The 14,892-nt window shown below is 45.2% G+C and overlaps 2 protein-coding genes across 2 annotated transcripts in view; one reads left to right on the forward strand and one right to left on the reverse strand.

The window, feature by feature from the left end:
* Window positions 1-9,897, reverse strand: part of LOC134345720 (probable E3 ubiquitin-protein ligase HERC4) — a 58,584-nt gene extending 48,687 nt beyond the window's left edge. Inside the window, exons 1-4 of the mRNA XM_063046839.1 lie at window positions 9,588-9,897; window positions 4,749-4,908; window positions 691-761; window positions 385-606 (exon numbers count right to left, since the gene is read on the reverse strand). Coding sequence (XP_062902909.1) covers window positions 385-606; window positions 691-761; window positions 4,749-4,908; window positions 9,588-9,804 — 670 coding nt within the window. The 5' untranslated portion in view covers window positions 9,805-9,897. The remainder of the gene's footprint in view (window positions 1-384; window positions 607-690; window positions 762-4,748; window positions 4,909-9,587) is intronic.
* Window positions 9,196-14,892, forward strand: part of LOC134345717 (probable E3 ubiquitin-protein ligase HERC3) — a 106,591-nt gene continuing 100,894 nt past the window's right edge. Inside the window, exons 1-2 of the mRNA XM_063046832.1 lie at window positions 9,196-9,386; window positions 11,153-11,671. The gene's annotated coding sequence lies outside the window, so the exon portion shown is untranslated. The remainder of the gene's footprint in view (window positions 9,387-11,152; window positions 11,672-14,892) is intronic.

Below are 14,892 nucleotides of genomic sequence, written 5' to 3' on the forward strand. Positions count from 1 at the left end.
CAATACCTTGGGTTGAATTCTAAAACCAAAGATAAGTTCATATGCAAGACTTTACCTGGGAACACCGAGAATCTGGGATGACAAACAACATGGAATAATTGAAACTTTACTCCTCTATGTGGTTGATTCGAGGCTGCACCTTCCACACTCACAAGTCTGGTCCCAACATGGTGAATTTCCACTGACCTGGCACCAGGAAAGGAGGAATGCTGATCCCTTTCTTTCCTTAATCCCTATACACAGGAAGACTGAAGTTCAATTGACTTCTATTTCTTGTACACACAATGTCAAAGTTGCAGCTCCACTGTATATAACGCCCATTTTGTTATTTCATTTTTTTAAACTGGATCTGCAAAAAAAAAAGATGCACTAATGTGTTCTTACCTGCCTTGTCCTTGAGCCCCAGCTGGCCATGTTCATTCCTTCCCCACCCATACACTGCCCCTGATAGAGACAGGGCAAAGCTGTGGCTTCCCCCTGCAGCGATCAGAGCTACAGGTATCCCAGTCAGACTTCTCACTCTCTGTGGACGGCTCTGCTTTTCCAAGTCTTTTCCATTTCCCAGTTGACCGTAAGTGTTCAGTCCCCAGGAATAGACTGTGCCATCTGAAGAGATTGAACAAACCTTTCATTTAGAAATTCCAAGAACAGACAAGACAATGAACAATTCTACAAACAATAATACATTACCTTGAGAAAGAGCCAGTGAGTGGTAGTGGCCACATCTAATCTGTGCAATAGGAACTTCAAATTTCACTTTCCTGCAAGCGAAAGACAAACATATTTCCAACTGAAAGCAATGTGCACAAGTGAATGCATGCACGGGTGCAATAAAAAACTTACTTGCTGCAGCATTACAGGCAGATACTATCATAAAAGTAGCATTTACAAGAAGACATAAATTATACACAATTTTTACAAGAAAGAATACAATCAGAACAAAGAAAGAATTTTAGTGCCAAGTAATTAAAGTGTTGTTGATAGGTAAACACGAGGAATTCTGCAGATGCTGGAAATTCAAGCAACACACATCAAAGTTGCTGGTGAACGCAGCAGGCCAGGCAGCATCTCTAGGAAGAGGTACAGTCGACGTTTTGGGCCGAGACCCTTCGTCAGGACTAACTGAAGGAAGAGTGAGTAAGAGATTTGAAAGTGGGAGGGAGAGGGGGAGATCCAAAATGATAGGAGAAGACAGGAGGGGGAGGGATAGAGCCAAGAGCTGGACAGGTGATAGGCAAAAGGGATACGAGAGGATCATGGGACAGGAGGCCCAGGGAGAAGGAAAAGGGGGAGGGGGGAAAAACCCAGAGGATGGGCAAGGGGTGTAGTCAGAGGGACAGAGGGAGAAAGAGAGAGAGAGAAAGAAGGTGTGTATATAAATAAATAACGGATGGGGTACGAAGGGGAGGTGGGGCATTAGCGGAAGTTAGAGAAGTCAATGTTCATGCCATCAGGTTGGAGGCTACCCAAACGGAATATAAGGTGTTGTTCCTGCAACCTGAGTGTGGCTTCATCTTTACAGCAGAGGAGGCTGTGGATAGACATATCAAAATGGGAATGGGATGTGGAATTAAACTGTGTGGCCACTGGGAGATCCTGCTTTCTCTGGCGGACAGAGCATAGGTGTTCAACAAAACGATCTCCCCATCTGTGTCGGGTCTCGCCAATATATAGAAGGCCACATCGGGAGCACCGGACGCAGTATATCACCCCAGCCGACTCACAGGTGAAGTGTCGCCTCACCTGGAAGGACTGTTTGGGGCCCTGAATGGTGGTAAGGGAGGAAGTGTAAGGGCATGTATAGCACTTGTTCCGCTTACAAGGATAAGTGCCAGGAGGGAGATCAGTGGGGAGGGATGGGGGGGACAAATGGACAAGGGAGTCGCGTAGGGAGCGATCCCTGCGGAAAGCGGGGCGGGGGGGAGGGAAAGATATGCTTAGTGGTGGGATCCCGTTGGAGGTGACGGAAGTTACGGAGAATAATATGTTGGACCTGGAGGCTGGTGGGGTGGTAGGTGAGGACCAGGGGAATGCTATCCCTAGTGGGGTGATGGGAGGATGGAGTGAGAGCAGATGTGCCTGAAATGGGGGAGATGCGTTTAAGAGCAGAGTTGATAGTGGAGGAAGGGAGGCCCCTTGCTTTAAAAAAGGAAGACATTTCCCTCGTCCTGGAATGAAAAGCCTCATCCTGAGAGCAGGTACGGCGGAGACGGAGGAATTGCGAGAAGGGGATGGCATTTTTGCAAGAGACAGGGTGAGAAGAGGAATAGTCCAGATAGCTGTGAGAGTCCGTAGGCTTATAGTAGACATCAGTAGATAAGCTGTCTCCAGAGATAGAGACAGAAAGATCTAGAAGGGGGAGGGAGGTGTCGGAAATGGACCAGGTAAACTTGAGGGCAGGGTGAAAGTTGGAGGCAAAGTTAATGCAGTCAACGAGCTCAGCATGCATGCAGGAAGCAGCGCCAATGCAGTCGTCGATGTAGCGAAGGAAAAGTGGGGGACAGATACCAGAATAGGTTTGGAACATAGATTGTTCCACAAAGCCAACAAAAAGACAGGCATAGCTAGGACCCATACGGGTGCCCATAGCTACACCTTTAGTTTGGAGGAAGTGGGAGGAACCAAAGGAGAAATTATTAAGGGTAAGGACTAATTCCGCTAGACGGAGCAGAATGGTGGTAGAGGGGAACTGATTAGGTCTGGAATCCAAAAAGTAGCGGAGAGCTTTGAGACCTTCCTGATAGGTGTTTAGCCATTGATTCAGGAACCAAATGGTTGAAGTGAAGTCACTGTTCTCAACCCTGGTGGTGTGTATCTCTTGCCCGATGGTAGTGGTGAGAAGCTGGCATAGGCCAGATGGTGAGATCTTTGATGATTGATGTTGCCTTCGTAAGGCAGTGCCGCCTGTTTGTAATACTGTTGGTGATGAAGGATGTGTCTGTGAGGTATTGGGCCAAGAGCACTATTCTCTGAAGCTTTTTACATTTGAATTACCATGTAATCTGTCAGGATACTTTCAATAGCACATCTTAGAAATTTTGTTTTTTGAATGCTCAATGACAAACTAAGATCCTTTGCCTCCTGAGAAAGTAAAAACGCTGATGCGCCTTCCTTGTGATTACATCTGTGTGCCAGACCCAGGACAGGTTATACAATATGTTAACACCCAGGAATTTAAAGCTACCACTCTCTCCAATAAAGTGTGTGTGTGTGTGTGTGTGTGTGTGTGTGTGTGTGTGTGTGTGTGTGTGTATACGACAGTTTCTACAATTAAGTGTGGTGAAAGAATCAGAATTAGTAATACACCTGGGATCATAACTGTTTTTAAGAGCTGAGCTGGCTTTCCAAGAGAAGGCAGTCTTCACTCTTTCCATTTCTGACTGTTTAATGGTACTAAGCCGAGCCTTGTTAATGGTCAGCAGTAGCTCTTGTGTTGCCATTTCTTATTATTTCCACAGATATGCAATGTCTTCTTGAGAAAGAAAACAGGAGTATTTGCATGAACTTTTACCATTCTACCATTTGTGAATATAGCTCAGCACATCACGTAAACCAGCTTACCCTGTACGGACTCTGTCTGTACTTAAACTGATGTGGTAAATCAACCAACATTATTTGAGACCCCACCCACTCCAGACATTCTTTCTTCATCACCCTTCCATCAGAAAGAATAAATAAAAGTATGCACCCAGTTCAAGGAGACCTTCTGTCCTATGTTATAAAACTATTGAACAGACCTCTTATATAATAAGATGAACTTCTAGCCTCAGAGTTTATCTCATTCTGACCTTGCACCTTATTATCCACCTGCACTGCACTTTCTCTGTAATTGTAACACTTTATTCTGCATTCTGATATTGCTTTCCCCTTGTACAACCTCAATGTACTGATGTGATGAAATTACCTGCATGAATGGTATGCAAAAGTAAGTTTTCACTGTACCTTGGTACATATGACAGTAAGAAACCAATTTAACAATTTTATTTACTAATGATATTGGCTGTCTAACAATCCACTATTAATGAGTCTGCAACACATGCAGATGCATGCCAAAAACAGAAACCTCAGGATACATCAGTCACAAAATTATCTGTGCCTCCCAACCATGCTACATTGACCACATTCTCCATCTCTCATTAATCATACATTGGATCACTAGCCTGCATATGAATCATTTTTTGTGATATTCAAGGGACCCCAGTTCATTCCTTGAGCAAATCATCAGACAGTGAATTTAAATACAGATATAGTGCTTTCCCCCAATTGCCACTTTTGGCAATGACCCCATGACTGTGAAACAACTCGGAAAAGTTAGCCTCAATATAGGAACACATATCAAAGTTGCTGGTGAACGCAGCAGGCCAAGCAGCATCTGTAGGAAGAGGTGCAGTCGATGTTTCAGGCCGAGACCCTTCGTCAGCAATGACTCAGGATTCACCATCCAGTATTAACTTGATATCACCAAGCTTCACAGAGGAAGTATTATTGACTGCTGATGGTTGATTTATAAAATTGCACTAGCATTATTAACCAGCGCTGGAATATGCAGATTTGACAGTCCTACTTCGGATAAAATACTTGAATTGATGTGGCAATGTAGGTACTTGGGATATCTAGAGAACTATGGATACAATAAGGGAAATACTTAATTGGTGTAAAGTGACAACACACAACAACAGGCCATCTAGGCCATTCGGTTTGCAGTGAGCAACAGCCATTCACATTGCCTTTGGTACTAGAGTCAATACCTTGGATGATGAGCACAGATTGGATAGTCCTCTCTCCCCAGCTGACCATAGGATCCAGCACCCCAGGCAAAGACAGATCCATTTTCACCAAGAGCCAATGTATGGTCCTTTCCACAGGCCACATTGACAATAGTTATTGTAGTCAGAGAATCGATCTGATCTGTGAAATAAGCAACATGTGCAAATATTATTGTCACTAGGTTCGGATATGGCCCAAGAGCAGAGTGAGAGACACTGAAGCAGGTCCATAGTTCAGAGTTTAATGCGAACAGTATTACAGGGAAAAGAAAACAATAAACGTTAGGCCAAACAGGGCCGTTAGCTAAAACAAAGCCAATACTGCGGCTGAAAAGAACAACTAAATATAAAACGAATACCACTAGTCTTCAGAGTCAGCTGACTCAACAGTCCAATTTCTCAGGCAAGGCCTAATGCAAGCAGGCAGCGAAGCATTGCTGCGCTGTGTTCATGTCTCAACAAGCACTACGACAAGTATGGAGTTAAATACTATCATGAAATAATAATTAGCTGACACGTGCATATTCACAAGCACAATTGCCATATCTACTGCGCTGCCGAATCTGTGGTTGTGACAGTTATACACTGAAAATTCACTGACTCCAGAGCAAACAACAAAAAAAGCAAACTGACATAATTTGAAATCAATGTAATAGGAAATAGATTAATTTCAAATTTCAGACCTGTTTGCTGCCTTCCCAACAATGGAAACTTTCTCCAAGCCAATTCTGTGTTAGCTGTGGCTTAGTTGGTAGTACTCTGAGACAAAAGGTTAACAAATCCAGAGATTTAACTAATTCCGTATCACCTGCTTTCATTGCCTCTCAAGGCAGGCCAGTCCACATATAGAGTCACACTTTCTACACAAATTGTTAGATTTCCCGTTCATTCATTTAAAATGTGAAACCCTGCTGGTTTCCTTGGCTGCATAAATCCAGGGAAGGCACACTCCCCACCGGGTCGTATTCTATGACCGGTTCTCTCCAGCGTCTTCTCTCTTCATCTCACGCCGAACAAAAGACCCAGCTCACATTCCAAAGCATCCGTTCTCTCTCACTATAACCCAAACCTGCTTCTACAGAAAGACCATTACTTTCGCAGTGAAACCTTTTCCAATATGTTACACTGCCCCCCCCACTAAAATTAGTCATATTCTCACGACATTGAGATAATTTGTCACCACTTCAAACAAAGCACAAAGTCCAACCCAGGTGTAAATGACAATGACCAAGGGGATAGGTGCCACACTCTGCTCCCTGGGTACAATAAAGACATCTGTCTGGGGATGGGGGGTCTCCTGACTCTTTGGGACCTCCTTACCCCTTCATATACTTCTTCAGCTTCAGACTCTCCCTGGGTGCTTTCCTGTCTACCTAGGAGGCTCCTGCCTGTCCATTATTCATGCCTACCGACACCTCAGCATCCTTTGTAACTTGGCTGAGCTCACCCTCATGCCCAGTTACTTTAGAGTCCAGCCTCCCGTTATTTTCTAACTACAAACCTACCTGTCCACAGCTAGTTCCCCCCATTTTACCCCCCCCCCACCTTTAGCGTGAGAAGGGTTGGGAATCTCTTCATCAATTATTGGGACTATGAATGTCTATTCCACTCAATACACATGCATTCATTACTAGCAACCCCATGCGTTCGCACCACCGCTCAACACCCACAGCACCCATAACCACGTATCTTAATCACTTTCCCAGACAATAGTTTAACACAGAGTTAAAATCACAACCCACCAGATCAATGCTCAGGGCAATCACACAGCATCTAACAAAGTCGATCCCGGACGATACCCCCACAAATGAAACCCCGCTGGTTTCCTTGGCTGGGTAAATCTAGGGAATACAAACTCCAGATCCGCCAAACCCATGAGATTGAAACGGCTCTCCCACCCCAAACCCCAGTTTGTGTGGACTCTGTGTCATTTGCTACCTTGTTACAACTCAGTGCCAAGTGTTACGTACCCCGTAACTGGGTTGCCAAACCAGCAGAAATGGATCACTCAGTTGGAGTCTGGAGTACTAGAACTAAGAAAGTTTTATTAAAGAAACAAGCAACACAGTAATCGAAAGGATAATAAATGCAACAGTTCAGTGATGATAAACACACATGTGCACAGAATTAAGATAACAGCATCAATCAAGCTCTATCGTTGTCTAGGGGGTAAATGACCAAATTTCAAAATGACTCAAAGTTCAGTCCAGTTCAGTTCGCAGTAATCGTTGCCATGGCGAGGGGCAACGTGGGGGGAGAGAGAGATAGAATAGGAACAACTGATCATTCAGAACACTGCTTCACTCACAGACCAGCGAGATGGCTCACAGACCAGTGAGATGGCTCACAAACAGCTTTTGGGCGGGTCCTTGGTGATGTCACCTGAGGTCACCGACTGTGACCCCTCCTCCAGATGCGGTCGATCCTCTGCAGTGAACCCGGCACCCAGGCAAGGGCGGACACACACCGGGTTCCCGCTGATCGTACCTTTCCACCCTTGTCGTTGTCTGGCACTTCTCACCCACTCGTGAGAGGCGCACCGCTTCCAGGGTCTCGTTACCTCGGGTGGCGTGTGTGTCGCCTAAGCAAACCGATCCCTTTTTATCCCCCTGCTGGGGTATCGCCTGTCCATCACTTCAAACAGTTCAGGGTTCAAAGGGGGGAGCCGCTCCAGACAGCTCTCTCTCCCACATCCCTTCATTACACATCTCCAGACGCTGCTCCATTGTTCCTTATCTCTCCTTCCCCTGAGGGCAGGTGGCAGACCAACTGCTGATGCCACTGATGCTAGCCCAGGCCAGCAAACATCTTAATTTTATGTGTATTCTCGTAACACAAGAAATAACAGACAGCACACTGCATACGATTAAAGGAATTATATTTACGAATCTTAACTAAAGGGTTGGTAAAGAAAAGAAAGAAAAAGCAAAAAGGGCCCATTATAATTAAACTGTCAAATGTGCACCAGTTGGAGCTTAATTCACTCTGATCCTTAGTTGATCTCGTCGTCTGGCTCCATTGAATCACGATCTCTCCACCATGTCGGCTTCTAGAGAAAGACCATTACGTTATCAGTGAAACCTTTCCCAGGGTGGTACAAATGAAAAAAAAATGTGATGATACTGTTCACAGTGAAACCTTTTCTGCTGGAGAGTACATAATGTGCACCAGCATCTCCTTCCATCAAGGTTAAGCATGTACTTTGTCATTGATCCGTCTGTTATAATTGATGTGAAGACTGAAGTACTGGGTGGGGAAGGCCTGCACTGGCAGAACAAGATGTTTACTCACTAAAGGGAGAGAGAAACCCACAGCACCAAGTTCAGGGAGTTATTCTTCGACAACATCAGCTTTTTAAACCCAATATGAACAATGGGACACTACAGACAGCTGCCATGATGAGGCTACTCTCAAGTTGGAGGAGGAGCACTTCATATTCCATTTGGGTTCCCTCCAACCCAAGCATAAGCATCAATTTTTCTAACTTACATTGATTTCTCCCCCTTTCCCCTTCTGAATTTTCCAATCCCAATTCTGGATCTCCCCTTACTCCTTCTCTTCTCCTCATCTGCCCATCACCTCCCTCTGGTGCTCTTTCTCCTTCCCTTTCTCCCATAGTCCATTGTCCACTCCTGCTAGATTCCTTCTTCTTCAGACCAACACCTGATCCACCTATCACTTCCCAGACTCTTACCATCCTCTCCTCAACCCACCCACCTTCCCCTTCATTTGGTCTCACCTATCTCTTGGCACCTTGTTTGTGCTCCTCTCCCTCCCCCACCTTCTTAACCTGGCTTCTTCCCCACTCCTTTCCAGGGTTCCCCCATCCCCCATCCTTCCTGATAATGATCTCAGTCTGAAATGTCCACTGTTTATTCCTCTCCATAGATGCTGCCTGACCTGCTGATTTCCTGCAGCATTTTGTGGATTTCCAGTATCTGCAGAATCTCTTGTGTCTTTTGTATTGCACAAATGAGTTGCACCTTTCCCCTTTATCTTTGCTGCCTAATTTAGGTATATACTTTTTTCTGCAGCTATGTGCCTGCGATGCTGCTACACAAGTGTTTTATTGTACCACTGTCTCACAGTATTTCTGACTTCAACTCGACTTGAACTTGCAGCTGAACACCAGGAAAAGCTGAGGCTAACTGGAAGGAGATGTTGAGTGAATGCACCAATCTGTGGAGACAGAGGAGTGAGTCTGATGGCATTAGATAGGGCGAGAGAGTCTGCGGGATCATCTTGGTGAACCGGATGTCAGTGGACGGTACAGTCAGTCCGTTCCAAACAATCACCGTGACTGACGTTTTCTACATCACATTGACGCTGGCGAGAAACCGAAACTATCCAACAAGAGAAACCGCTGTGAGGGAAGCGGAGAAACGAAACTACTTTTCATCGCGCCTTTCCGGCTGAGTACGGAGCATAATTAAAACAAAGTGGATACATTAAATTACTAAACATTGTTCTTTATTTTGCATGAAATTGTCATGAACTTAAATTATTGTTAAATTTAATTATCATTGGGTTATACCGGGAGACTGCACCTCGGAAAGATGTTGCAAATTGGAAAAATTGATGCTGGAAATCTGAAAAAAAACATAATGCTGGAAACACTACGTAAGTCAGATAGCATCTGTGAATGGAGCAACAGAAAGGGTTCGGTCTGCGATTCTTCCTCATAACTGAGGAAGGGAGAAGTTTAAGTTAGGAAGGTATTAGTACTGCATTGAAACTGGTTAAAATTCCATTGTGACCTCAGGGTCTCTGGTCTCACGGTCCTGCAAGAAATTTTGTGCAGGGCTCAGACTGAATGCTTACCCAAGGCAGATTGGTCCGTTTTCCTACCGAGCTGCCCGCTTTCGTTCTGGCCACAGGTGTACACGGTGCCGTCTGTCAGCAGGAACACCGAGTGCTTTGCCCCGCATGAGACCTCCTTGACCGGCCGGTCCCGCAGATGTTCGATCTCTCGCGGTCCGTGCCCCCCGCTGTCCAACAGGGGTAGTTGGGCGGCCAGACCATCTCCCCAACAGAACATCTTCCCGTGCCCCGTTCGCTGCTAACGTCCGTCGTGTGTCTCTGTCAGGCGAAGACAGAGGTAACACTGGAAAGCATATATCCAATGAAGGAACTTGTCTAGTTATCATAGGCACCCGACTTTTAAGCGCACGTCTCCGCCTTCTTTAAGTCAACAGCAACTCCCATTAACGTGACGAAACATCCCAAAGCGACGATCCAATTTGATACAACGCCAGAAACTTGGTCTAATTCTCAAGGAGTATGTTTGGGGGGGGGGGGGCCGGGCAACGCATATGAGACGCTGGAGGAACTCAGCAGATCAGCCAGCAGCAGTTTTGAGGAACTTCATCAGGAATGGAAAGGAAAAGAAGATAGGTGGTGTGGGAGCTGGCAGAAGGTAGGTGAGAGGTAAGGTGGGCGAGCGTGGGGGTCGGGGAGGGTCAATGAAAGAAGCAGGAAGGTGATAGTTGTAAGAGATAAGGTATAGGACAGTGGATCAAGGAATAAAGGAGAGGAGGGGAACCCGAGAGAGAAGGGTGAGGTGGAGGGTAGCCAGAATGGGGAATGGAAAATGAGAGGGGAAGAGGTAATTACTAACAGTTAGTGCATTGCTTGAGGATTTCTCAGCTGAGTCCACAGTCTCCAGTGGTGGAGCGATTAAAGTCAGGATGAGGCAAGAGGCCAGCAATGGATCCTCCAAAACTGGTGAGTAATTATTCATCACGTAAATTCATTTGGGACAATCTGAGACCATTTTGTACTTCACAACTTCAGGATGCCCTTCTTAGAGGTGAGATGATTTGAACACAGCACTGGACACGCCCTGGTGAAGATTCTCCCTCCGACGCATCGACTGTTTATTTCTCAGAGGTCTAACTTGCTGAGTTCCGGTTCCCAACCTTTTTTATTCCATGGACCTCTACCATTAACTAAGGGTTCAATGAACCCCTGGTTGCTAAACCCTGCCAGCATTTTGTATGTGTTACTCTGGATTTATCCAGAGAATCGCTTGTGTTTGGTATGGCAATAGGCCATTCAGCCCATCGTGTCTGTGCTGACCATGATGCCAATCAAAACTGATCTCATCTGCCTGTGCATGGTCAATATCCTTCTGTTCTTGGCTGTTCATGTATCTGTCTCGATGCCTTTTAAATGCAACTGTCATATTTAATTCCGCCACTGCCCCGAGCAGTGTGTTCTAGACACCCAGCAGTAAAACACTGGCCTTGCAAACCTCCTTTAAACTTTCCCCCTTCACCTTAATCCTACATTCTCTCGTGTTTGAAGATTGTTTCTGGGAAAAGACTGCATCTATCTTATCTATGACATTCATACTTATATACATTTCTATCTGATCACCTCCTCAGAGTCTGATGCTCCAGAGACAACAATCCAAGAGTGACCATCATCATCATCATGGCTCCATCTGTCTAAGTAGACAATGGATGCGCCCGTTCCGGGGCACAGATCTGGGCGATGAATATGGAGATCCTGGGCTGCCCCGGCATCAAGATCCCCCTCTCGGCCTCGCAGATGTGCTCCAAAGGAATGCAAAGCAGTATATTTGGCATCAGCTTGGCTGCAGGAGCTGCCGGGAGGTGACGTGATACGTCATCCAACCGCCTTGGGGGCTCCACTCCAGATTTGTGTGCGGTTTACTCCTTAGCCTTCTCTTCTCTGGAAGATACCCACAAAGCAGTGGGATCCTTAACCCCGGATAGGGGCCCATACCGGGTACTGTCAGCCGGAGCCAGCCGAGCCTGGGAATCATTTAAGGCAGGGTCATCATGCCCTGTAGTAGTGACATATGGAGCCACTACCCCTACCTTCCAAGACTGACCAACCACACCTTTTCACTGATACTCTCCAATCAAGGCAACAGCCAGGTAAGCCTCTTCTGCATTCACTCCAAAGCCTCCACATCCTTCCTGCAGTGTAGTAACCAGAACTGCACACGATGATTCCAGATGTAGCCCAACCAGAGTTTTATAGAGCTGTAACGTGACATTCTGACCTTCATACTCATTGTCCTGACTGAAAAAAGCAAGCTATGCAAAACAAGTTCTTTACCATCTTATCTTCTAGTGGTGCCACTTTCTGGGAGTTTTGGACTTGCTTTGATACTAGGTTCTAAGTTGACCAACAGAGGAGCTGCAGGCTGTTCCACAGATGAGCGTGATGGCGTGTTCCTTCTGCTGCTTATGCAGGCCTCCTCTGTGCAGTGTGGAATGTTTTGTGGCACTTTGGAACCAACAGGATATACCTATTTGAAATGTGCTCAAAATGCAGATATGGTAAGAAGGGCAGTCAATGTGAAAATGGCCAGATAACCTGCCATGAGGTGGGGTGCAAGGAAGAACACCCTTTGTACTAAAATTGACATTTGTGTTATCTCTTGTACAAATGGTGTTCGTATTTACTTTGTTTTCTCAAGAATATTGTTTATTTGATACTATGTCCCTGTGTTGCTGCTGTAAGTTTTTCACTGCACCTGTGCATACTTGTACTTGTGCAGCTGGCAATAAGCTCAATGTTGAATTTGAATCTGTTTTCAACATTGTTGTAGTATTGTTCACATCTAAGAGATGTGACAGTAGGAGCTGTGTTGGTGTTGTATCTGCAGCATGACAGCAGAGAGGGAAGGAAAGGACGTGAGTGCAACTCCATCCTCGATTTTCTATTTGCAGTTTGTCTTCTTTTGCACATCAGTTGCTGGTCAGTCTTTGTGTGTAGTTTTTCATTGATTCTATTCTATTTCTTTGTTCTACTGTGAACGAATCTCAGGCTAGTATATGGCAACATATACGTACTTTGATAACAGATTTAATTTGAACTTTGAAATTTGAGTGATCAATGAGGGCCTGTGTGTGTAGTTACAACCCACTGGTGTGAGTGTGTGTGTGAGTGAGTGTGTGAGAGTGTGTGTGTGTGTGTCGTGTTGTTACGAGAAGGTGGGCAAGTCTCACTTCATGGGTAAAGGCAACATACACTGTTGAAGAGCCCGTCCGTTTCCTCACGGCTCTCATCCAGCAGGAGATACAGAAGCCTGAAGTCCCACCACCAGCTTCAAGAGCAGTGACTTCCTTTCAACCAACTGATTCTTGAACCAACTTGCATAACACTAATCATTAGAGTTTCATAACACTATGACTAGTGCAACTGTTCTTTTTTGGAAAAGTTATATATAATTTATGTTTATGGTTTTCTTGTCAATGCTGCTTTAAGGATGCCATGTGCCTGTGATACTGCTGCAAGTAAGTTTTTCATTGCACTTGTGCATATGACAATAAACTCAACTTTGATTTTGTGTACCAGGAAATCAAATGACATTTTGAGAAGATAAATTCATTTTTAATCAGCAAAGAATTGCCATGGACATTACATTAGAAAATGGTGATTATTTCACTATAATCATTTCTTGAAACATACTTGCATCTTTTGGGTCTGGTCTAAAGGTACTGGAGGAATATAAAAGCTGTTTCAGACATTTTGAGCAATTAGGTTTTGCAAGGGTAATGATTCTAAAGCTGCTGTTTGATAAAACTTTTGTCAGGTACTGTTTCACAAGCAATCCTGTTTTTGCAAGAAGTAAGTGCGCGTGATCACTCGAGTTGAGTCTGATGGTCTCCTAAGGGGTAGTCTCTCGGAGGGTCCTCATGTGGCTGTACAGGCTGATCCAGGATCTGCATATTCTGATGCCGTGTGGGCAAGAATAAATGGTGACTAGTTAGTGGTTTGGTCTTTTGGTTCAATGGTTCAATTTAATAACAGAGAATATATACAGTATACAACCTGAAATCTTTTCTCTTCGCAGACATCCACGAAACAGAAGAAAACCCCCAAATAATGAATGACAGAAAATATTAGAACCCAAACACTCCCTCCCCCTCCCACGCACAAGCAGCAACAAAGGCATCAACCCTCGCCACCCACCATACAGGCAATAGCAAAGCCCCCAGAGACCATGACCGAGGCTCCATCAGAAACTAGTATGCGTCCCAACCCTTCCACATCTCAGACAGGCTGTTTCTTCCACTAGCGAGGGGGAGAGATATCGCTCCTGCAACTGACAAGAGAGGAAACCAACGGCTCGCTGTTTCATTGTTACAATCTGCAGTGTCACTTATTCGAGTTCCCCCAACTCGAGGACCACCAAGAGAGAGGAAGAGAGGGAGACCGATCACCCCAGTGGAGGGGCCTTCTCTCAACAGCAGCATACACTGCTGTCTCGAGGTTTCAATCTCCTGCAACTCTTCAGTTGGCAACATCAGCGAGGACTCAGATCGTCCACAGGGCTGCACCCTGAAGACACACATCTTCCAGGCTACACCTGGAAATATCAAAACAACAGGCTGTTCAGCGAGGTCTGAATGCGAGAACCCACTGCTCGGGAAGGATTGCAGTTTGTGTGCAGCTGCAGATCACGGACTCCAACAGGACCCCAGCCACTTTGAAAAGGTGAAAAAGAGACATGACAAGAGAAGAAATTCAACTGTTTCGCAGATGAACTGGAATATGTCACCCAGGTCCACAAAAACCTGTGGTGCCATCTTTAGCTCCTCCCTTCAGTCAATCTAGCCTGCGTCGAACTATTATGGTCCCATCGACCAGCACCTGGATCATAGCTTTCCTTAACCCTTCCATCTCTGTATCTATTCAAATTTCTCTTGAATGTTGAAATAAAACACACATGCACCACTTCCATTGGCAGCTCGTTCCACACTCACAACACCCTCTGAGTGATTAAATTCTCCCTTATGTTCCCTTTAGCATTTCACCTTTCAACTTTAACCCATGACCTCTAGCTCTAATTGCACCCATTTTTTCCCTCAGAAAAAACTGCTTGTATTTATCCTATCTATACCACTCATAATTTGGTACATTTTATCAAAACTTCCCTCATTCTCCCACAGGGAATAAAGTACTAACCCATTCAACCTCTCCCTATAGCTCAGGTCCTCAAGTCCCAGCAACATCCTTGTAAATTTTCTCTGCACTCTTTCGATCTTATTGAAATCTTTTCTGTAAGTAGGAGACCAGAACTGCAATGTTAAGGAATTTAACCTAATGGTAACAAAAGAAGATGAAAGATTTGTTGGACTTTTTG

This window comes from Mobula hypostoma, chromosome 4, assembly GCF_963921235.1.
Source record: "Mobula hypostoma chromosome 4, sMobHyp1.1, whole genome shotgun sequence".
Taxonomy (NCBI): domain Eukaryota; kingdom Metazoa; phylum Chordata; class Chondrichthyes; order Myliobatiformes; family Myliobatidae; genus Mobula; species Mobula hypostoma.